This window comes from Phalangium opilio, unplaced genomic scaffold, assembly GCF_054372755.1.
Source record: "Phalangium opilio isolate 3A_F unplaced genomic scaffold, DU_Popi_V2 ptg000070l_1, whole genome shotgun sequence".
Lineage (NCBI taxonomy): Eukaryota > Metazoa > Arthropoda > Arachnida > Opiliones > Phalangiidae > Phalangium > Phalangium opilio.
In genome coordinates, this window is record NW_028324182.1 from 3,455,310 (window position 1) to 3,479,708 (window position 24,399).

The following is a 24,399-nucleotide window of genomic DNA, read 5'->3' on the forward strand; positions in this document are numbered from 1 at the left end:
CCTTAATCCCGATTGTACAGGGTGTTCCAGAAAGGGAGAACCGAAGTGTACATCGGGAAGTCGATCTCGAGTTGATTTCGCCCCCCCCCCCCTAAGGCGAGTTAAGGACATTAGAGATTTCCATGGATGATCCCTTGAATTTAATTGCTGTAAGGGATCATACCTAAAACCATATAATCGTGACTCGTGTTAGGGGGTGACCCTAACAGGGTTGCCACGGGTCAGGGAAAACCTGTAAAAGTCAGGGAATTTGAAAATGGGCCGAAGAGTCAGGGAATTTAAAAAATTTCAGCAAAGTCAGGGAATTTTATTTTAGTGGGTGCAATTTCTGGGGATAAGTCTTTATTGAAAGAGTAGTGAAAGTTTCTCCTCATCCTCTCGTCTTGACACATAAAACTCTAGAGCAATCCTTAAAAATGCTGTCTAGAATTGTTTTAAGAAAGTAAATGCCTTTAAAAAATCTCTTAGACTGTTATTTATAGTTAAAATGTTTCTTATTCATTTTGGTGCAACAAACACATTGGAAAACTTAATGTAGAGAGTTTATTTAATTATAAGCACTTAAAACGTGCTGTAAACATTTACACTTCCGGCCTAAAAGGTCAGGGAAAATCTCGGAAAAACGTCAGGGAAAATCTCGGAAAAACGTCAGGGAAAATCTCGGAAAAACGTCAGGGAAAATCTCGGAAAAACGTCAGGGAAAATCTCGGAAAAACGTCAGGGAAAATCTCGGAAAAACGTCAGGGAAAATCTCGGAAAAACGTCAGGGAAAATCTCGGAAAAACGTCAGGGAAAATCTCGGAAAAACGTCAGGGAAAATCTCGGAAAAACGTCAGGGAAAATCTCGGAAAAACGTCAGGGAAAATCTCGGAAAAAGCTCAAGGAAAATCTCAGAAAAGGGTCAGGGAAAACCTGGAAAAGTCAGTGAATTTCGTTCTGAAAATTCCATGGCAACCCTGCCTAAGAACATTTTCGGCCCAAAGAACCGCAGGCATCCCGCTGCTGTTTACCTCGATCGGTCCTACCACCCTGTTTCTTTATATAACACCCTGTATTTTTGTCTTGGCGGCGTTGGCGCCGTAATCGCTCCGGTAATTGACCTTCGTCTTATTTTGCAAACTCTTTTTTGGGCCATTTCCTTTCCATCGATATAATCAATGACCCTGGGGGGATATTTGAAAATGGCCGCGCGCGCTCTTTTGACAGTGTGACGTCAGCGAGAGATTTCGCTGTCCTTTATCCTTTATTAGCGTCAATGGGCGAAGGTACAACACGTGTTCTATCTTTACATTCAGCGTGTAATGAAGTTATGGGAGGGCTGGGAGGTCCTACGCTACTATACCTTTGAAGTTATTAAAGAGTATCGGTGTTTATTTCCGGCCGGCGCGTGTTTCTTTGACGTAAATACGGAAAATTAAGATTGTTTTTCATTTCCGGTCCATTTTTGATTTCCCCCTTTTAGCTTGGCGTTGCTTGTCTGTCTCGCTAACCCAGTCAACTTTTCTTCAATACATAGTTTACAGGCATGGAGGATTCCTACGGTCCTACCATTAAAGGCCGACTTCCAGCAGCGAAAATTGTTCTAGCGAACTGAAAACCGAGCATCGAGACTAACAATGGAGCGACCCGTGCTGGGGTAAAAGATGGAAGGGTTCTAGCTAACTGAAAGCCGTGCAATATGGTTCTAGCGAACTGAAGATACGCAATAGAAATCCTTATAAATTTATTTCCTCTCGAATTTTTGCTTTCCCCTGAGGGAAATTCTCCATTGCGTCTTCAGTTCGCTAGAACCACTGATTGCACGGCTTTCAGTCAGCTAGAAGAACCCTTCCATCTTTTACCCCAGCGGGGATTCGAAAATCGGCACGGTCGCTACTCCATTGTTAGTCTCGATTAGCTAGAACTCTTTTCGATGGAAGTCGGCCTTTAACACAAGGAGACCAAGCGACTTAGAGCGTAAAATCGTCTGCTATTTTACACTCTAAGTTGCCTGGTCTCCTTGTGCAAATGGTATGAATCCTCCTTGCGTGTAAGCTATGTATTTAAGAAAAGATTTGAGCTTGCGTATAAATCCGATCCGACGTTGATTTATTATAGAATTTGCGCTTAGTTTTCATTCTGTCTCCACTTAATTTTAATCCTCTTTCGAATTAAGACACTGCAGACCCCCTTAATAGAGAGTTTTAAAGCCTGGATTGAATTAATTCTATAGCTAAAATAGAAAGTTAGTCTCTTATAAGACATCGCATGACGCGGACTCTAGCTGATGCCCTAAAGTAAAACATACGGTTGCCAGCTGACGCCACGAACCTATACGTACGTGTTTGTAGAGAAGCCACTCCAGCAGCACCACGCGAAACCCGCCTGGATTCCTTGGCAATTTTTCCGCGTTCGACTCTAACCCAGGGTTCATACAAACCTGGAAAACTCAGGGAAATAGAGAGTTGATTTAAAAAACTCAGGGAAATTTAGAATTTTTATCAATATTCAGGGAAATCGGGTAAATTTGTGAGGTTTGAGTTAATTTGAAAAACAGGGGCAGAGTAATTAAGTAAAGTGTTCATTAACATTCCCTCCATAGGGTTAACATGGGATTTCTCACACCATTCATATGGGGTTATTTACACTCAACTTTGTAGGCGCATATAACTCTGGTTCTATTACAGATACAGAGATGCCCTTTCAGTATGTTATAGTCCTATTTGATCCCCATCCCACCATACTTAAAACCTGGGGTTCGAGTTACCTGGGGCCGAGTAATTAAGTAAAATGTTCAATAAGACATACCCTCCATAGGAATAGAATTACACTATACTTTGGAGGCTCATAATTCTGGTTCTACTGGAGATACGGGGATGCCCTTTGAGTATGTTATAGTCCTAATTGTCAACTTTCCAACGATACTAAAAACTTAGGGTTGCGACACACAGGGGCCGAGTAATCAAGCAAAATGTTCAAAAACATTCCCTCCCTTGGATTAACATTACACTATACCATGAGTTAATAATATGTTAGCTCCCTATAAGTTAGTCAGGCTCCATAGGCGTAATGTATCCAGCGATTTCTTCTCATTTCGCCCGCGCGGGAAAAAAATCCGAATGTTGCGCTCTCTCTTGTCGAAAAAAAAAATCCCGCTCGTACGGCACCTCGACCTCGAGTCGTCGGCTGCTTTTTCACCAAGGGAGTGTTTTAGTCGTGAAGGTATATGTTTTAACAATTTAACATTAGATCATGGAGTTTGTGTCAGTACTGAGACAAAAAAATGCAGCAACTCAATGCAATTTGCCGATATTGATAAAGAGAGTTGTTATTGTTACTTAAAACCAGAAAATTATATAACTGAGCTATATCCAATCCAATCCACTGATCTCTGAACTGTTTTCTTAACCGAGGCTACTGAGCGAAATATTCGACTGCTTAAATAGCTCCGATATCATTGGCTAGCTTCCACTACCCGCGCTTCCGGGGAAAAACCGGAAAGAAGAGTAAATAAGATTTTCGTTCACGTGGCGGCCGCAGAGCGTCGCATATAATTGGGAAGCCGGCGGCGCGGAAGAAAACGCTGGAGTATAAAAATGAATTGCCTGAGTAACTTATAGGGAGCTAACATATTATTAACTCATGACTATACTTTGGTTGTATAAGAGATACGGGGATGTCCTTTGATTTTGTTAATGTTATAGTCCTATTTGCCCCTCATCCAACAATACTAAAAACCTGGGGATCGAGTGAACAGGGGCCGAGTAATTAAGGAAAATATTCATAAACATTATACTAAACTTTGAAGGCTCATAACTTAGGTTCCATAAGATTTACGGTGATGTCCTTTGAGTATGTTATAGTCCTATTTGCCCCTCATCCAACGATACTAAAAACCTGGGGTTCGAGTAAACAGGGGCCGAGTAATTAAGGAAAATATTCATAAACATTACACTAAACTTTGAAGGCTTAACTTAGGTTCCATAAGAGATACGGGGATGTCCTTTGAGCGATACTGAAAACTTGGGGTTACAGCAAACAGGAGGCTCGGCCCGGGAAGGGGGCGTAAAATGGGTCCGTATTGGTTTCTGCTCATTAGAAATTTATTCATTTCAAAGAATTCTCTATTTAAAGGTATTCGCGCTTTGTTAAAAATTGCACGCTTTTTCGCCAGTCCTAGCTTGATCTATAGAATTACAAAGTCCTTGTTTTTAATAGACAACGGCAGATGGTAGGTAGGCCCAAACTCTTACCACGCAGTTGGCCCGTCTTCACCCAGCTAGGCTACTTATCTATGGATGATGGAATTGTACAGGTAGTAGTGACACTCAAGCTTAAGTTACCATAGAGCCTAGTAATAGCGGAGTAGCTCAGTGTCATCGCTTTAAATTCCAATTCCCTTCTTGGAACTGAAAGAGCTTGTTTTCAAAGGATCGTCATGAATTTCTTGGAATTTTTTTTCTAATCATCAATGTTTTGTTTTACACTCGAGTGAATCTCCCATTTTACGCTCCTTTATTTCGCGTAATATGCCCTTGAAAAAGCAAAGAGAAAGTAAATACACCGCCACCATATAGAACAATGATAAGACCAAGAGACTGACCACTTTAAAGGCTTTCAAAGTACTCAGTCCCTATATACGTAACCATAAGTTTATCATGCCTCATGATAAACTTATGACGTAACTTTATGTAGGGGTTTTTCAAGAACTATATTTTGTCAAGGATGATACGGGGAAGGGTGTGAAATCTGAAGGAAATAGTCCCGCTAACTGCGGAACGGCTCAGGTTAGGTGGGACGCCATAAATGGGGGAGGAATAGTCGGGACACATTGGTAATTGGTCAATAAGGGCTACAGACGAACCAATTACAATTCTGTCCGACTATTCCTCCCCCATTTTTGGCGTCCCACCTAACCCGAGCCGTTCCGCAGTTAGCGCGCCTATTTTTCAGTGAAATATCCATGAAGCGTAAGCTTCTGTTATAAATCCATGATTTCAGCGACAATTAAATAATGGCCGATATACTCTCGGTTCTCTCTCCAGCTAAAAGGAGTCCCATGACGTAATAGTTTCGTCTATAGAGCTACTTCAGAAGCCTTAGTGTGATGTCACCCATGCTATTTGCCTATAGAACCAAAGCGGTACCAATCATGGCCGCCGACTGCCAAAGCTAAACCCGTGACGTTTTACCTAGGCACTGACGTCACAACTGAGATAGCTCTATTGTCATTGGTTTGCTCCCTCTGTAACTTTAGTCGCCCCAACTCCAATCGCCTACCTGCCCGATTAAAATCCGACCTTCCATCTGACCTCTGACAATAGTACAGTTGGGTGAAACGTTCATATTGCCTGAAAATCTGGCCTGACTGGTCAGTCTAGCTTTGCCAGCTGACTAAAGACTAAAGTTGGGGCCTTAACTCGTTAGATTACAATTAATTTGAGCCCGTGTTTTTTAACCCTTCCCCTTACCCCCTCGGGTCGGTATTAAATGTCGTAAGAGGTGTTTGTTTTTTTGGTAGTGGTTCGAAAAGACAAAGGAAAAACTCCATTCTCTCTAAAGCTCTAAGCGAAAAGAAGGCGACTCCACCCACGTAGCTACTAGTACAATGAATAATATTAAATTCGTCGACTAATTCTCCTTTTGGATTTAGCCAACAAACGGGTAAAGCAAGCCGCTCTCAGCTCTCTCTCTCTCTTTCGATCAGTGTTGCCATCCAGTGGTCGGACGGACGGACTTTCCTGGGAGATGGGGGGTAGGGATTTAGGCGGGGGTCACCGCTTAATGGCTTATTAATGACTAGAGTTCCATCGCGTCACTTCATCAAATCATCCAAGCGTAGCTCCTGTAAAAATATTTTGGACGACAACTTAGCTATACGTACACCACCACGCGCCTTGCCATGGAGGGGTCGGCCATGGACATTTTTGCCAAATTCAAAAATCCCCATAACACCTAAAAATAAATTCATTCAAAATTTGCAACGGCCATATGAGTTTCTAAACCGGTCTTTCACGAATGAGGGGTGATCTTATTGGTTCGCTTAGAAATGCGCAGAGGCAGAATTTTAGTGTCAGATTTTCTCAGCTATCATGGCGGAGAAACTGACTTGTTAGTGGTTGTCTAGGTTCTATGTGACAAATTAAAAGAAACAAGCTCAAATTTTTAAACGAATCGTTTTAGAAGAGGAAAGGAACTAAAAACCGACAATACAACACACCCTAGTCCCTACTCCAGTAATAACCCGTTACTGTAAACTAAACTTAGGCTTAAGACTAGAGTAAACAAAGCAGACGAATGTTTTCGGCCCGTGAAAAAAACGTCACCTTTCAGTTTGTATTTCTGTTCACTAGATGGCGCTCGCTTCATTTTCAATCTGCCCCTTCAGCTCCTGACAAGTGTCCCACCCAACCCTCGGTGCGTGATTTAGTCCAGGCGGCTAAGACGAATAAAGCGGTTGAAATGAACTTGGGCAATTCCTCGTTTATAATAAAATATGAGGAGAAACGCGATTATAAATTAAAAAAAGTTTAATTTTAGATTTGACCTAGAAAACCAAATAATTATTGTAAAATGAATGAATGTTAGCTCGGACACTTTTTCCAAAATCCGCGCGGCTTAAGGAATGAGATCTTGTAGGTTGCGGCGTTTCCTTTTGGGTCCGTTTTTCTAACGGTTTCCTGTCCAACCCCCACTCCCCACCCATCTTTTATCTCTCTTATTAGGCCTATTTTTGCACGGACCACTGATGTCTACGCGGTTTACCGTTACGAATTATTAGGGATTCATTTTCATTTCCCATGCAGTATTTTTGGAATTTTAGCCCTAAATGTACGCATAGTTTACTGACTAGGAGGATTCATACCATTTACACAAGGAGGCCTGGCTTTAGACTCCAGCAGTGAGTAAGGGGCATCCTCAGTGGCGTCGCTAGGCCTTTTTTGAGGGACCCCCAAATTTCAAAGTTAGCCCCCTCAAAATAATCCGTAAACCCTACCAAAAATTGCTCGTAGCCCCCTAAAATTCTGTTGCAATATAATGTATAAAAATTATAATGATAAGTTCGTTAAGTTTCACCTTTTTAGAGATGAATTTCAATATCAAACAGTAGTGGGGACTAAAAGCAAACGAAAACTAAACGTAAGACGAGTGAAATTCTTTCATCCACAATTGTCTCATAGTCAATAACTCGGTTCCGCACTTTTTATCAATAAAAGTTCGTATATTACGAATAATTTCGCGTTGACACAAATTTTATAGTTTTAAAGGTCTAACATGTTCCGAAACTTCTAATTAAAGAAATATTTAGTCATTAATTTCTTATAACAACTTCCAAATAGTTTATGTAGGCGCCTATCAGAAGTGAGATGAGACTAGAAGTATTGAGCTAACCAAATTCTTCACTTGGCGAAAGTGAACATTCTTGATAACACACCGCCCTCTAGTAGCGGTTTCAGAATTTTCCCTCCAAAACGTGAGACGCTCGCGGTGGTAGACGGGGGCCGAACTAGATTCAAGCACAGGCGTCCGTGTTCCGCGGCTTTAGGTTGAGGGGAAGGGGGTAGGAAATGCTTTTTGGGAACTCGACCAATTTTTTCTCTGCAGTATAGGCGCGTGGGAAGCGGCATAAAATCCTCAAATTTGTTCACTAGTGCCAGCCTGCCAGGATCTATTACCAATGCTAGAGCCCTTCACTTCTAGTCTCATCTCACTTCTGGCCTATTAATATTTTGAAACTAATCAAAATGACTCTAGCCGCGCACCATACCATCTTAGACCTTTTTATTCCAGTCGGTTCGTTTCTTAGATCTTTTCGTTTGATCTTATCCTTATCTCTCTCTTTCTCTTTCTGATTGTTTTATATCCTCTCAACGTTAATTGACAACAAAAAATTACAACTTATTGCCCGTCGAAATATCACGGCTAAGTTATAGTCTTATCTAAGTATGTCTCACTATAGCTTTTACCCGCTGCGTCGTTCGCGTGTAATAAGAACTTGCCTCAAAATGATATAAAGAATGGGTAGATTTAACTGATGACTAATATTTTTGTAGCACCCTGGGTAGTGAAGACACTCGGCATTGCCCGTCAGCCCCTAGGGATGCATTTTTTATTACTTTTCATGCGGACATTATTCCATAAAGAAGGGTTTTTAAGTTTTTGGCCGCCATTTAAAAATATGGCTACAAATCGAACGCAAAAGACCATTCAGCCCATCTATAGGTTAAAGGAAACCAGTGTACTAAATATTTGTGAAATCGGTTGAAACGCACGGACTTTTTATGCATAGAGAAGATTTTTTACATTTGTGGGCGCCATTTTTTAAGATGGTGGCGGATTGGAAAAATCTTTCTTAGTACGCGCCTACTACTTATGAGTAATGTTCCTGCAAATTTTCAGCCTTCTAGGGCACGCGGTTTGGGCTGGGCGTTGATTAACACTCAGTCAGTCAGGACTTAGATTTATATAGATATAGAGTTCTCGGGTACACATGTTCATAAGCCATATTTTCAAATTATACCGTGTCAATGCGCCTTAACTCTTCCTATATTGTCAACCGCGCTTGATATTTGGGATTGACTAACTCTAAACATCACATGATCACAGCGAGCAAATTTCTATCGAGATGGTTGGTTGCTATAGGATTGCGAGATGCGACTCTAGAAAACTTTGCCAACTCAATTTCTTGTTTACCTATACGACGGGAAAATTTCTCTAGTTACGTCATCCCCGCTTTGTGGGCTATAGACGCTGCCTAAAGGGAGGGTGAATAGGCAATTCGAGTGATTTTTTTGTCAATTCTTCTAGAACAATCTGCGTAGTGATACATCCTCCTTCTCCGGGATATATATCCGTCACAGATTGGCCGGAGGTGCTAATTTAAAATCTCAGAGCACCTAACCGAGCATGGACAGGCAAAGCCATGTTAAACTCGCGTTAACAAATGGCAACGCGTAGCACACGCCCTCACGCGTCTACCGACCGCCGCAATTTATCGCCAAATGTCCCTTAAAGAAAAATTCCTATTCTGTAATCTGTAATGGTTAGCCAAGGCTTAATGTCAAACAGACTTCATATTAAAACAATACCAGAGTGATATTTACAAAAACTAACTTGATGAGAGAGAGGCTAAAATAAATAATGAAATTCAATTAACTTTCATAATTTAGTCAGATTTTCTCAGCATATCGGTGACTGGAGACCTCTACCATGGATGAAGGATGGGCGTGAAAAACATTCGACGCTCTACAGGATGTGCAACTCCCTATACTAAAAAGTAGACAAGTCGATACTAGCGCCGCCTGGCTACCAGCGCTGGAAACCCTCGCGGAAAAAGTAAAAATTACTGGACATAAGAAAAAAACCCACTGTTTTGCTTCTAGCACACGACGCTAAGGAAAAAAATTGACGATAGCGCGTGTTTTTTTTCTTATGTCCAGTATTTTTTATTTTTCCCGCGAGGGTTTCCAGCGCTGGTAGCCAGGCGGCGCTAGTATCGACTTGTCTACTTTTTAGTATAGGGAGCAGCACATCCTGTAGAGCGACGAATGTTTTTCACGCGCATCCTTCATCCATGCCTCTACTCCTCAATGAACAAAATGGCGCGAATTTTACTAGGGTTTGGTGAAAAACTTCCAACATCCTCCGCCACGGCGCTAGTGTCAGGCGTTGCTCTAAGCAAACCTTGCTCCTTATACTCAGTTACCTGTCCATGGGTTAGGTGGTCTGAGTTTAAAATTATCTATGAAATCTGAATCTAATTTGAATTTTAATATCATTCAGACGTTTCACTATAGAGGCGGATTGGTCTTCGACAAAAAATGACTCGATTTTCCTTTTCACCCTCGCTTTAATTTCCAACTTGGGTTGCATCTTATATTACGCAAATAATTTTTTCGCAAATCAGCCCTTAAATAAATATTGGTTCAAATGGCGTTACCGCCCTATCTGGCCCTGCAGGCTTACTCTCGTGCACCGCGGCGGCCATTTTGAGTTGATGGGGGAGGGGGGGGGGGGAAATAACATAAATCGCGATGGAGTGAGATATTTCCATAAAAACATATTTTTTTTGTGTCGGTAACAATTAATATCCGGTGTTACACGGAGCTGGCTTTACGTAATATTTGAATATGACTTGCCCTAAATTACCTTTAAAGGGAACCGCGCGTCGAAATTATTTTCAATTAATAACCTTGTCACGAATGTATCGCGTTTAAAAAGAATTATTTCATATTCATGGAGAAATTTATTAAATTCTTCCTTCATAAGTTTGTAAGATATGTTCGATTCATAAGTTTGTTAATATCTGGTTACAAACTGGAGCTTTTCGTGAAGTGATTGAAGTACAGGGTTCATACAAACCTGGAAAACAGCGAAAGCCTCAGGGAAAACTCAGGGAAATAAATAGTTGACAAAAACCTCAGGGAAATAAATAGTTGACAAAAACCTCAGGGAAATAAATAGTTGACAAAAACCTCAGGGAAATAAATAGTTGACAAAAACCTCAGGGAAATAAATAGTTGACAAAAACCTCAGGGAAATAAATAGTTGACAAAAACCTCAGGGAAATAAATAGTTGACAAAAACCTCATGGAAAAATTTCGAATTTTTAGTAAAATTCAGGGAAGTCAGGGAAATTTGCGTCAAACAGGGGCCGAGTAATTAAGCAAAATGTTCGTGAACATCCCCTCCATAGGATTAACTGGAAATCTCAGGGAAATTTGTTTCCCAAAAGTTGTATGAACCCTGCTTATAAACTTATGTGTCGGGAAGTTTCTAACGGCGCTGGTTCGTGATACGATTACTCGTATTACCATAACTTTAAAAGTGATATGTTCCATAAGTATGACACTTTCTATACTTCGTAACGCTACTAAGCGACTTACAGCTCGAGATAATTAGTTCGAGGAGAACGACGGGAGCGAGAATTGAAGTCCTACACTCGGTGGTTAATTTTGAAGGACTTCCATCTTCCTATTTAGTCTAAATCTTTGACAGCCCCTCACCAGGCGTCGCTTTACCTCGTATCTATGACCTACCTCACTTACTTCATGACAAACTCTTGAGAAACCATTGACAAACTTATGGAACGTATCTTATAAACTTATGATAATACAAATTTGAGATAAAAGCGGGGGTGATTATGAAGCTGTATGCCGATTGATTGGTCGGATAAGGGCGGGAAAATGAAAACACACACAGACACACCTAAGAATTGAGAGAACGAACTATAGGAAAGCTTTTATGTCTTTTACGTTTTTCTCAGCCGTAGTTAATCGAATGATCTGCTTTTCGGTGTAACGTGACTCGGCGATGCCTGTAAGTTCAATTGAAACGCCGCGCGAGCAACGTCATATAAATAAATATATAATAATAATTAAATGAATTTTGTACCGTACGCCTGCCGCAGTTCAAAGGTCAATCCGAGTGTACATTAAAGGCCGACTTCCAGCAGCGAAAAGAGTTCTAGCGAGCTGAAAATCGAGCATCGAGACTAACAATGCCAGAGCGACCGTGCCGATTTTCGAATCCCCGCTTCAGGGTAAAAGTAGGAACGGTTCTAGCTAAGTGAAAGCCGTGCAATGTGGTTTTAGCCAACTGAAGATACGCAATAGAGAATTTCCTTCAGGGGAAAGCAAAAATTCGAGAGGAAAGAAATTTAAAAATAATTCTATTGTTCATCTTCAGTTCGCTAGAACCACATTGCACGGCTTTCGGTTAGCTAGAACCCTTCCAACTTTTGACCCCCATCGGGGCTTCGAAAATCGGCACGGTCGCTTCACTGTTTTAGCCTCGTTGCTCGGCTTTCAGTTAGTGAGAACCCTTCCAACTTTTGACCCCCTTCATTGTTTTAGCCTCGATGCTCGGTTTTCAGTTCGCTAGAACCCTTTCGATGCTGGAAGTCGGCCTTCAAGATTAGTAGGAGGCGGTGTCGGCTCGATTTCAAAGAATTAACACGGACGGAGGAGTTATTATTATTGTTATATTATTCCTTGTCTACCATGCGAAGAGAAGTTAAGAAAGCCATGCACCGGTGGTATTTATTATATAGTTTATTTAGAGGCGAGCTAAGCGCGATTACGAACAATTCAGTTCGTCATTCATCCATTGACTGATTGATTGATTGCGATTCGCTAATTAATCGATACCTTTTTTTGTTCTTTTCTCGTTGCAGAACTGCCCACTCAGGTACCGCCCCTTACTCCGGGGACCAATCAAAAAATGACCCAGGCTCTGACGGCCAGTTTCAGTAGCTGGGAAAAAGAACGTGAACAGTTAAACATTCCCAAAGGTAAGGATTTAAATTCAACTCGTTAGGGTTGCCACAGTACCTGGAAATCCTGGAAAAGTCAGGGAATTTAAAAATGGGCCGAAATGGTCAGGGAATTTTAAAGTTTCGGCAAAGTCAGGGAGTTTGATTTTAGTGGGTAAAATTTCTTGGGATGAAAGTTTCTCCTCATCTTCTCTTAAGACAGAAAACTCTAGAGCAATCCTTAGAAATGCTGTTTAGTATTGTTTTTATAAAGTAAATGCCATTTAAAAAAATCTCTTAGACTGTTATTTATAGTTAAAATGTTTCTTATTCATTTTGGTGCAACAAATATATTGGAAAACAGGAAAACTTACTGCAGAGAGTTTATTAAATTATAAGCACTTAAAACGCGCTGTAAACATTAACGCTTTCGGCCTAAAAAGGTCAGGGAAAATCGCAGAAAAGGTCAGGGAAAACCTGGAAAAGTCAGGGAATTTGGTTCTGAAAATTCCGTGGCAACCCTGTCCAGTCGTTATTAAGCTCTCTCTTTCTCTCTCTCTCTCTCAGTGGCTTAATCTCTTTTACATCAAAATTAACGTTTAATAATCCCTTTAAAATTATTAATCTATATTAATTCTTGGGTTAAAAAAAATTGGGGAAAATATTTTTCCAAAATTACAAAGCATTTTTTTGGGTCCAATTATTTAATATTATTATCTTCTCGTATACGTATTTACGAGAATAAAAGAATTTTAACGATGTAACCTGTACAGCGGCAGCATCCTCCCGCTCTTTTTCACCCCGAGTTGACTCCTTATTTCATTGGTAAAATTGTAATTCCCAGCCTTTGCCAGTGGTATAAACTTAGCTATGGTAGGATGCGACGCGCTATTCAAATAAGTTGATACGAATTGTCCAGGGATGCGGAGTTCCTCTTGAACCACCTCTGCATTTTATTGAAATCATCATCGCATCTACCTACATTTTGAAATTCCAATCAAAGAGCGGCTCTTGGTGTAAAATACTCGCGAACGGGTAGTCGGGTACCTCGTTTCCGTTCCCCTTTTTTTATTATTCTAATTCGGAATGCCCGTCTCACCCTCCTCAACCCTATTTGCGTAAGCCACCCTGGCCGGGGGTCATTCGACCACCACCGATTTTTGAATGGGTCCGCACCCCTGATTCTACCTTTAACCAACGCTGATTCGAAGTTAGGCCTATCGGCACCGCTCCAGCAAGAACCAGCATACTACCGGAAGTAGATAGTGGGAGAGGGGGAGAACTTCCTTCGCGTGGCCATTCCACCGTTGTTGATGACCCTATAGAAAACACCCTATTGACTTCGGACCCTAAATGACTGTTAAAGCCCAACACTTCTACATATATATAGTTTAATTTCCGGTGTACTTATACAGGGTTCATACAAACCTGGAAAAATCAGGGAAATAAATAGTTGACCAAAACCTCAGGGAAATTTCGAATTTTTAGTAGAATTCAGGGAAATCAGGGAAATTTGCGTCAAACAAGGGCCGAGTAATGAAGCAAAAAGTTCATAAACATACCCCCCCTGCATAGGATTAACATTACACTATACTTTGGAGGCTCAGAACTCTGGTTATATTAGAGATACGGGGATGTCCTTTGAGTATGTTATAGTCCTATTTGCCCCCCATACAACCATACTAAAAACTTAGGGCTACGACAAACAGGGGCCGAGTAATTAAGCAAAATGTTCATAAACATACCCCCTCCATAGGATTAACATTACACTGTACTTTTGAGGCTCAGAACTCCGGTTATATTAGAGATAGGGGGATGTCCTTTGATTATGTAATAGTCCTGCCCCCATCCTTCGTTAACATTTGCTCCATAGGATACTCCATATAGGGGAAAAACCTGGAAATCTCAGGGAAATTTGTTTTCCAAAAGTTGTATGAACCCTGTTATACGAATTTAGCGCTAGACTTTTCCTTTAAATGTCGCCTTTAAAGGGTTGAGGTTATTTCAACTTAATTAATTAATTATTTGTTAATTTGTTTTTAGATCCTCGTCAATGGAGCGAAGTTGACGTGTCCCGTTGGTTAGCTTGGGCAATACGAGAGTTTAGCTTGGAAGGTGTGGACTTTAGGAATTTCAGCATGAAAGGGACTGATATGTGCGCCATGGGAAAGGAGACCTTCCTCTCGCAAGCGCCACCTTTCATGGGTGACATCTTATGGGAGCACCTCGAAATATTACAAAAAGGTAAAAAGCTGCTTTTTTTGTTCTAATTTCTAAACTTAATTAACACCTGCCGTCAATTTAATAGTAAGATAAATGTATACCCAAATTCGAAGACCGAGAATGCATGTGACAAACTTCATTTAGGGATTCGTATCTGCCGCCTGTTATCGTGTCCCGCGGAGAACCCTTAACTATACTATAGTTACCTTATGTTACTGATGTACACTGCTAACTCGGTTTTGCGTTGAAACGTGCGGCATTTAAACTCGAAAATAAAGTTTTGATGGAGTCCATGCAGCTCTTTCTAAAATAGATCATTTTTGGTAGCGTCCAAGGCCCTCAAAGGCAATAATACTAAAATATATGAAAAATCTATTGTCAAAATAATATCATTTTTGGTAGCGTCTAAGCCCCTCAAAGGCAATAATACTAAAATATATGAAACTTCTATTGTCAAAATAGATCATTTTTGGTAGCGTCTAAGCCCCTCAAAGGCAGTAATACTAAAATATATGAAAAATCTATTGTCAAAATAATATCATTTTTGGTAGCGTCTAAGCCCCTCAAAGGCAATAATACTAAAATATATGAAACGTCTATTGTCAAAATAGATCATTTTTGGTAGCGTCTCAGCCCCTCAAAGGCTGTAATACTAAAATATATGAAAAATCTATTGTCAAAATAATATCATTTTTGGTAGCGTCTAAGCCCCTCAAAGGCAATAATACTAAAATATATGAAACGTCTATTGTCAAAATAGATCATTTTTGGTAGCGTCTCAGCCCCTCAAAGGCTATAATACTAAAATATATGAAAAATCTATTGTCAAAATAATATCATTTTTGGTAGCGTCTAAGCCCCTCAAAGGCAATAATACTAAAATATATGAAACGTCTATTGTCAAAATAGATCATTTTTGGTAGCGTCTCAGCCCCTCAAAGGCTATAATACTAAAATATATGAAACGTCTATTGTGAAAATAGATAAATTTTTGGTAGCGTCCAAGCCCCTCATTTATTGTCAAAATAGATCATTTTTGGCAGCGTCTAAGCCCCTCAAAGGGTATAATACTAAAATATATGAAACGTCTATTGTCAAAATAGATCATTTTTGGCAGCGCCCAAGCCCCTCAAAGGCAATAATACTAAAATATATGAAACTCCTATTGTCTAAATAGATCATTTTTGGTAGCGTCTAAGCCCCTCAAAGGCTATAATCGAAAAATATATCAAAAATAGGCTAAAATAAGTTAAAAATGTCCGCAAGTACACCAAAATACATATTCAAGGATGTAATAATTATCCCGTGCACCCACTATTCCACACACCTATACTCAAAAATAGATCATTTTTGGTAGCGTCCAAGGCCCTCAAAGGCTATAATCGAAAAATATATAAAAAAAATAGTCTAAAATAAGTTAAAAATGGCCGCAAGCACACCGAAATACATATCCAAGGATGTAATAATTATCCCACCCACTATTCTACGCACCTATAGAGCCAATCTATCGAAATCTCGGAGAGTTCTCTCATTATTACCAAATCCCCTACATCATCCCTCCCTCCCCCAAAATCATATTCCCCCCCTCTCCACCACCCTGTTTTGCCGTGCTGCAGCAGCGGGGCGGGCCGACCCTCTAGTTACCCCAAAATATAATATACGAGAGGTTTTATTTTAGCTACGACCCTGCTACGTCGTTCCAGTACGACAATAGTTTATTTTTTTTTGAACGTGTGATGATTTGAATAAATGTTATGGCGTATAGTTTAGTCGAGTAACTCTCGAGCTCTAGGTTAGGTTATAGGTAGCCGTATCCTGCATCAGGATAGGCGAGTACGGTCAGTGCATGCGGTTGTGGTTTTTTTAGTACTGATCCTCAGCATCCTTTTCCCGTTTTGATTCCATCGTCATCGGATCTCGAATCCTTCTTCCTTCCGACGTGTAAGTGTTTTCCGTCCCGTGAATTCTTCCCTTTTCCGTCGAAACCTATTTATAGTTTTAGTTGATGCACCGAACTCCGCCATCGGAGCCCAAAACTTACCCCTTTCACTCTTCGATTCAACTTCGACCCGAAGAGATCGTCAAAAACTTTACTCCGAATTCCCAAATTATTATTTTACTATATTCCGATGTACATCAGTTGGTGTTGATTGTTGGATTTGACCATCTTAGTTACGGTACCGTTTTATAATTGGAGTTGTTGTTAAGATGGCCAATTTATAAGGATTAACTAACTCGACCGTCTCGGTGATTCGAAAGCCACGTTTGGTCGATTGATATAGTTGGATTATCGCGTGAAAATTGGTTGGTCGATATCAGACAATGATTAAAGAACGGTCGTACATCGTCGGAGGAATTATTTGGAAGGTACTAGCTCCATCCAAACCAAAATTTATTCTAATAAAAACCGTTGCTGCATTAGTGGAGACAGATTTTTGGCTTCACCTGCTCGCTTTTTCCCGACGTACGCGCCGATGGAAAATTAAGGGTCCTCGATTTTTCAAATGATGGCCCGCTGTCTTTGTCGTCAAAACCCCGAAATTCTACCATTAATATTTTACTCGATCGTTGATCCGATATATTATTTCTAATTACGTTTAATTTTAATTTGTACAATTAGACACGGAGAAGGAGAGAGCGTCTTTGGATAACGTCCCGTCCAAGTTGTACGAATTTGTTTGCATCCCCGACTTTGATGAATTTATGCAACAAGGATCGGCCGGTTACCCCGCGCCGGAAGCAAAAGCAACCCCCGTCATGAACGCGGGAGGAAACACCACCAACACCGCGCCAAATACGCCCGCCTCAAACTCCAGTCAACCCAACTTTATCGACGGTAAGTCACCAACCAATTCCTTTCATTTATTGTTAATCAAAGTCCCAAAAATCATCGAAATAGTCACGTGTATTTAACCTATAATCAGGGGCGTCAAGATCACGGGCCAATTTGGTCAGTTTCCCCGGAGCCCGCGCCTTCTAAGGACCCGGGATGAGTGTTGGTCGATCTTGAGGGGGGCCCACGATTTGGTCAGTTTCCCCGGGGCCCGCACCTTCTAAGGGCCCGGGACAAGGGTGTAGGTCGATCTTGAGGGGGGCCCACGATTTGGTCAGTTTCCCCGGGGTCCGCGCCTTCTAAGGGCCCGGGACGAGTGTAGGTCGATCTTGATGGGAGGCCCACGATTTGGTCAGTTTCCCCGGGGCCCGCGCCTTCTAAGGGCCCGGGACGAGTGTAGGTCGATCTTAAAGGGGGGCACGATTTAGTCAGTTTCCCGGGAGCCCACAAACTCTCTCGAGGGCCCTGTAGACCGCGAGAGTGTTGTGGCCTCGGCTATACCTACAACCATAAGTTTATAAGTGATATGTTCCATAAGTATGACACTTTCTATACTAAGAGACCTACAGCTCGAGATAACTAGTTCGAGAACGATGGAAGCGAGAATTGAAGTCCTACACTCGGTGGTGGTTAATTTTGCATGCAGGACTTCCATCTAGGTCCTATTTAATCCGCATTACTAAGCCTTTGACAGCTCCTCACCTATCGCTTTACCTATCTTACCTTCGTGACAAGCTCCAGTTTCTAAGTTACCAGTGACAAACTTATTTGCAACATATCTTATAAACTTATGGTACGGAATAGATAAAATTGCTCGTTAACATAGATATAATGAATAATTAAATACGGTATAGTTCTCAATTGTATTTTGGCTCTTCATTGAAGCGATTCCTTGAGATATCACTTTCACTGAAGGTGGTGCGCGGGCGTCGTTGCGTAGCGAAGAATCTTTTTTAATTGTGCCATTGTATTTTATTTTGTCTTCATTTTTGACGTCTGGAACGCGTTAAGTTTATTTAAAAGAGCTACGCAGCGAAAAAAAGAAACCGTAATAATAATTATATTAATGTTAATTATTATAAGAAATTATTTAAAAATGATATGATAACTTTCCACTCAGTTAGACCCTAATTAAGAACACACCCTTTAATTTATGGGGCAGACTTATTAGAAAACATCGTTAAAATTAATTTAAAGCTCTGTAATACAGTTACCAGGGTTCATACAAAACTGGAAAACCTGGAAAAATCTGGGAAATAGTTGACAAAAACCTCAGGGAAAATTCCTGGAAATTTAGAATTTTTAGTAAAATTCAGGGAAATTTAGAATTTTTAGTAAAATTCAGGGAAATTTAGAATTTTTAGTAAAATTCAGGGAAATTTAGAATTTTTAGTAAAATTCAGGGAAATTTAGAATTTTTAGTAAAATTCAGGGAAATTTAGAATTTTTAGTAAAATTCAGGGAAATTTCGAATTTTTAGTAAAATTCAGGGAAATTTGCGTCAAACAGGGGCCGAGTAATTAAGCAAAATGTTCATAAACATCCCCTCCATAGGATTAACATTACTTATACTTATAGTATACTATATACTTTGGAGGCTCATAACTCTGGTTATATTAGAGATACGGGGATGTTTTTTGACTATGTTATAGTCCTATTTGCCCCCCCCCCTCCTTCGTTAACATTTGCTCCATAAGATACTCCACATAGGGGAAAAACCTGGAAAATTCAGGGAAGTATATTGGGAAAAACCTGGAAAATTCAGGGAAGTATATTGGGAAAAACCTGGAAAATTCAGGGAAGTATATTGGGAAAAACCTGGAAAATTCAGGGAAGTATATTGGGAAAAACCTGGAAAATTCAGGGAAGTATATTGGGAAAAACCTGGAAAATTCAGGGAAGTATATTGGGAAAAACCTGGAAAATTCAGGGAAGTATATGGTGAAAAACCTGGAAATGGCAGGGAAGTATATGGGGAAAAACCTGGAAATGGCAGGGAAGTATATGGGGAAAAACCTGGAAATGGCAGGGAAGTATATGGGGAAAAACCTGGAAATGGCAGGGAAGTATATGGGGAAAAACCTGGAAATGGCAGGGAAGTATATGGGGAAAAACCTGGAAATGTCAAGGAAGTATATGGGGAAAAACCTGGAAATGTCAGGGAAATTTGTTTTCCAAAAGTTGTATGAACCCTGGAACTTACAAATCCAATTTTAGTATACATTTAAACGTCGATCGGGATAAACAATAAATATTAAAAAAAGGAAATTGGGAAATTAATATTCTAGACGCGCGATGAAAATCGGTTTCCGTTTGACCTTATTCTCTCTCACGCAGCCCTTCCCTTAGCCCCTTCGTTACCCAGAGTTCATTTCGGAACTAAACGTGATTTTATTTTTGAGAAAAAAAAATGTATCATATTAATTACGATTTCCCCGTCGTGTAAAAAATGCCATCAACTTGTTCCTATTATGTTAAATCGAAGATGCTATCACCAATTTAACCCCGGGGTTTATCCTTAGACTACTTCTTTTCTAATCGGGTTTAAAAATGGCGTAATCGTCCGCTACAACTCCCCCTACATTATCAATCTAGTTTGAACAATGATTACTGGATTGTCGAAATTTTAAAAGCGTATACATTTCTCGATCTAGTTCTATTAAATTCGTCGTGTAAATTTGGGCGCCACCCCTTGACCCGAACGGAAGTTCTATTTGAAATGACGGGGGTGCGGATTCGACATTGGCTAGTGCCCCTTTCAACCATTTTTGGGGCTAACGTCCGCCGTTCTCTCTCTCCTCTCTCTCTCTCTCTCTCTCTCTCTCTCTCTCTCTCTCTCTCTCTCTCTCTCTCTCTCTCACCCTAAAATGTTGTACTAGCAGGACCCGGTACGTTGGTTTAGGTTGAACTTCCGGTGGTCCCTCTCTCTCTGTCTCACGTTACTAGGCGATGGGATGGGAGAGTAATGGATCTTTGGCTACCTTTGGTCCCGGTGTCATCTGACTCGGGGAGTTGCATGGGTTGGCAAGTGTCGGTGGCGGCGGCTGTTTCACCTGTCCCAAACGGAAGTACTTTTTCGACATGGGAAGGGATAGGATTTTTTCCTTGTTGCCTGCCTTCTTTTGGGGGAGATTTGAGGCAACGTTTAGGGGGCAACTCTATAGAGATTATTTTTATTATTATTAAAAAAAAAACTTCCGAATCGCGTATTGAGAACCTCGAGGTATCTGTTAGGTTCTTTTTTCTTTTCTTCTACAAACCTATTTAACATTTCGGACTGACAGGTTTTAAAGGGTGCTATCAATGGTCTATGAAGCGAAACGGAAGTTCCGCGTGTGTCTAATACCCTCTTCGGACGATATCCCAAGTTTTCTTCTTTATTAACTTCCAATTGATACTATCAGAAGTAAGATGATACTAGAAGTACTGAGCTAACCAAATTCTTCACTTGGCGAAAGTGAATATTCTTGATAACAACACCAACGGTTGGCCCTCTGGTAGCGGTTTCTGAATTTTCCCCTCTCCAAAACATGAGACGCTCGTGGCGGTAGACGGCCGAACTAGATTCAAGCACCCGCGTCCGTGTTCCGCGGCTTTAGGTTGAGGGCAAGGAGGTAGGAAATGTTTTTGGAACTAGTGTAGGCGCGATGGAAGCGGCATAAAATCCTCAAATTTGTTCACTAGCGCCAGGATCTATTACCAATGCTAGAGATCTTTACGTCTAGTCTCATTCTTCTTCTGATACTATTAAAGTGATGCCCATTGATATAATGTTTTGAGTTTGTCTGGGCGCTGTGACGAAAGAGCGGGGTAATGTTGAAGTATTTTTAAAGATTTAATTTTCGACGTCTAGGTGGAGGAGGAGGAACGGGAGGTGGCGGCTACAATCACATCTCAGAGTCCATGCATACATTAAACGACCTGAGTCACGACGAGATGGGAATGAATCAACACTTCGAGGATGGGCAAGATTACGGGCTCGAGACGCCGCCAGCCCACACGGCCTACATGGATAGTAGCCCCGAATTTTACCCCAATTCTTCGGCCATCAACGTCGGACCCCACGAGACCAAATATCACCCGCATTATAACGGGGGCGAGAAGAACTACAATAACAACCGAGTGGGCCGTTACGATATGGGCATGGTCGACGGATACAATCTGCATTACGAACCGCCCTTTCAAACAGTGCCTTCTTCGGTTCCCCACAGTCAAAGCAATGACCGATGGAACGCCCCCCAAAATGATATGGGGGCCCATCAAGGCCCGCTGAACCAAAATAATCACCATCATAACCTTCATCATCAAGGAGGAGGGTACCCGGCCGCCCATAACAACAGAGACAATCATCCGGCCATGGGACATTTAGGGCCCAATCATGGAGGACCTCTAGCCATGGCCAATAATCATGGCTTGGATAGTAAACCAGTGATACAAGCCGCTGTTTTGGCTGGATATTCGGGTTAGTCCCATTGTCTATTCATTTTAAATTCCCTTTTCCCGCAAAGGTGCAGGTTTAAAGCAAAGCGCTTGTCCCGCGGATCCCCTACGAGGTGACTTTCCTCCTGTACTCCAGTTTTGACTTGGCAAAGTCTAGTGGGCGGGATTAATAAGTGCACTTATAAATCCCGCCTACAAATTCCTCCTGCCTTTGCCAAGCCAAAACTGGAGTTCGTAAGGAAAGTTAACTTGTAGGGGATCCGCTGGACCCGCGCTTTGAGGCTTAAATATGTTTGGTTCGGGACATCGTCCATTTAGCAAAGTACGTGTAATAACGCTGGCGCCTTTGTTTCTTATTTCGACAATTGCAGGTAGCGGTCCGATTCAATTGTGGCAATTCTTGCTGGAACTGCTAACGGATAAAACGTGTCAGGGTTTCATCAGTTGGACGGGCGACGGTTGGGAGTTCAAGTTGACGGACCCGGACGAAGTGGCCCGTCGATGGGGCATTCGCAAAAACAAACCCAAAATGAACTACGAAAAACTGAGTCGCGGTTTACGATATTATTACGATAAAAACATCATTCATAAAACGGCGGGCAAAAGGTACGTTTACCGTTTCGTTTGCGACCTTCAAAGTTTGTTGGGCTTCGCGCCCGAAGAACTACACGCCATGGTTGATCTCAAACCCGAAAAAAAGGACGACGAGTAGGTGGTAATTCATCATGACGTCACCGCAAAATCGTCATCAACACGAGTCCTTTTCCTTTTAATCTTTCTTTTGATCTGGTCACAAAATAGACGAGTTTCAATTTTTAAAAATAGGCGAAATTTCCCTCTCTCTGAACGACATCTTAAAGTCTAAGCCTAGGTCCAATAATTTGACCCCCCCCCCCGATAGGGGATAGGGCAAAGGTTATTTGACTAAAAGATTAGGTTTGGACACGAAATAGACCAGTTTTTTAGGCGAAATCAATTTCTCTCTAGCATCGATGGTAGCATTGATAAATAAATAGGTCAAGGGTTAATTTGACCGCGAAGGAAAGAGATGCGCGGGCGCGGTGATTTCTACTTTGTATTAATGAACTCTAATTAAGCCTAAGAACTACTACTATAAGAAATCCGAGTGATAATTTTTAAACGTTTTTTTATTATTATTATTCGCTTATCATTAACGCATTTTTTTTTAATTACGATTTTCATTAATTGTTTGTGAAAATAATTAAGTTTCGAGAGAACTTAAGCAAAGGGGGGGGGGCGAAAGAATTGATCTCTGCTTTATTAACTTTTTTGGCGCGTTTAAATATAAAGAAAAAGATTCCGTCAGATGTAAATTAACAATTGTAATTTTCAACGTTAAAATATAATATAAATTTATACAACGTTTTTAATAACTTTTTCGCGTTTAATTTGCTTCTACGATGGTAGAACCGGGGAGGGGGGGGCGATGTCTTAATAAAGAAGACAATAACTTCGAGTTAATTAATTTACTTCTGACGGTATTTGCTTATTATTATATAATTGAACAAAATAAAATAAAAAAAAAACGCGGACAAAATGGCGGAAGATATTTTTGTAGTTAAAAATGATGGCCAATATATAATTTCTATTATAATTATATAAATGAAATGTTAATTATAATTAATTGTAGATGAAGAAGATAAGGAAGGTGCTTTCTATTTTGATAAGAAATGTTGATTAATAATAGCACGTGAAAATTAATTGTCGCATTTAATTTTTGTTTTAATGTAAATATATTCTTTTTGTCTTAAAATTTTGCAAACTACATTTTCCTGGCAAAACGAGCGATTGCAAAAGTGATGGGAAATTATATTCTTATCTCTCTCTCTCTTTCTATCTTTATATATATATAGTATTATTGTGTTTCAGTATTTTTACTACACTACAAACGGAAGAAACAAATTTCCAGTGCCTTGAAATATTAAATTAAAAACAAACAAGTGGCCTTATATTGTCAAAGAATTATTATACCTACGTTTTTTATGGAAACATTTTTTTTAATTAAGAAAAAGACTTTAGTTAGTATATAGGTACCTTTTTAAATAAAATCTTTCTTAGAGAATTAAAAGTTATTTAGATTGGATTACATAAATGTTTAAAAATTAAATTTTAGAAAAATATTTTTTCTAAAGAAAATTGTTTATATAATTAATTTCCCTCTCCCTTCCCCCCCCCCCGCTTTATAAGAAATTTGGGGCCGCCAGTCATTGTTAAATTAATTGATTTTACCCTCAAAATGGTGCCCAATCATCTTCAAATTAGGTTTTACCCTCAAAAATGGTGCCCAGTGAAATTCAAATAAGGTTTTACCCTCAAAATGGTGCCCAATCATCTTCAAATTAAGGTTTTACCAACAAAATGGGGCCCAATCATCTTCAAATAAGGTCTTACCCTCGAAATGGCGCCCAGTCATCTTCAAATTAGATTATTTTACCCTCAAAATGGCGCTGAAATATCTTCAAATTAGATATTTTACCCTCAAAATGGCGCTGAAATATCTTCAGTATAGATTTTAAACCCAAATTTCTGCCCATAAAATAACGGGTAAAATAGTAGTATTCCCCCTCCACGGATTTTTAAAAGTTTGTACTCATTTCTGATAGTAAATGAGGTGAGGAACACGATGCCGTTAAAAATTTCCACCGCAAAT

The 24,399-nt window shown here is 40.4% G+C and overlaps 1 protein-coding gene across 3 annotated transcripts in view; it reads left to right on the top strand.

Annotated features, from left to right (window-relative positions):
- pnt (ETS transcription factor pointed) overlaps window positions 1-23,494 on the top strand; it is a 47,862-nt gene extending 24,368 nt beyond the window's left edge. For all 3 annotated transcript variants that reach the window (XM_089842522.1, XM_089842524.1, XM_089842523.1), the window contains 5 exons: window positions 12,155-12,271; window positions 14,276-14,476; window positions 17,076-17,291; window positions 21,142-21,750; window positions 22,100-23,494. In XM_089842522.1, the coding sequence (XP_089698648.1) occupies window positions 12,155-12,271; window positions 14,276-14,476; window positions 17,076-17,291; window positions 21,142-21,750; window positions 22,100-22,440 (1,484 nt within the window). In that variant the 3' untranslated portion in view covers window positions 22,441-23,494. The remainder of the gene's footprint in view (window positions 1-12,154; window positions 12,272-14,275; window positions 14,477-17,075; window positions 17,292-21,141; window positions 21,751-22,099) is intronic.
- The last annotated feature ends 905 nt before the right edge of the window (window positions 23,495-24,399 follow it).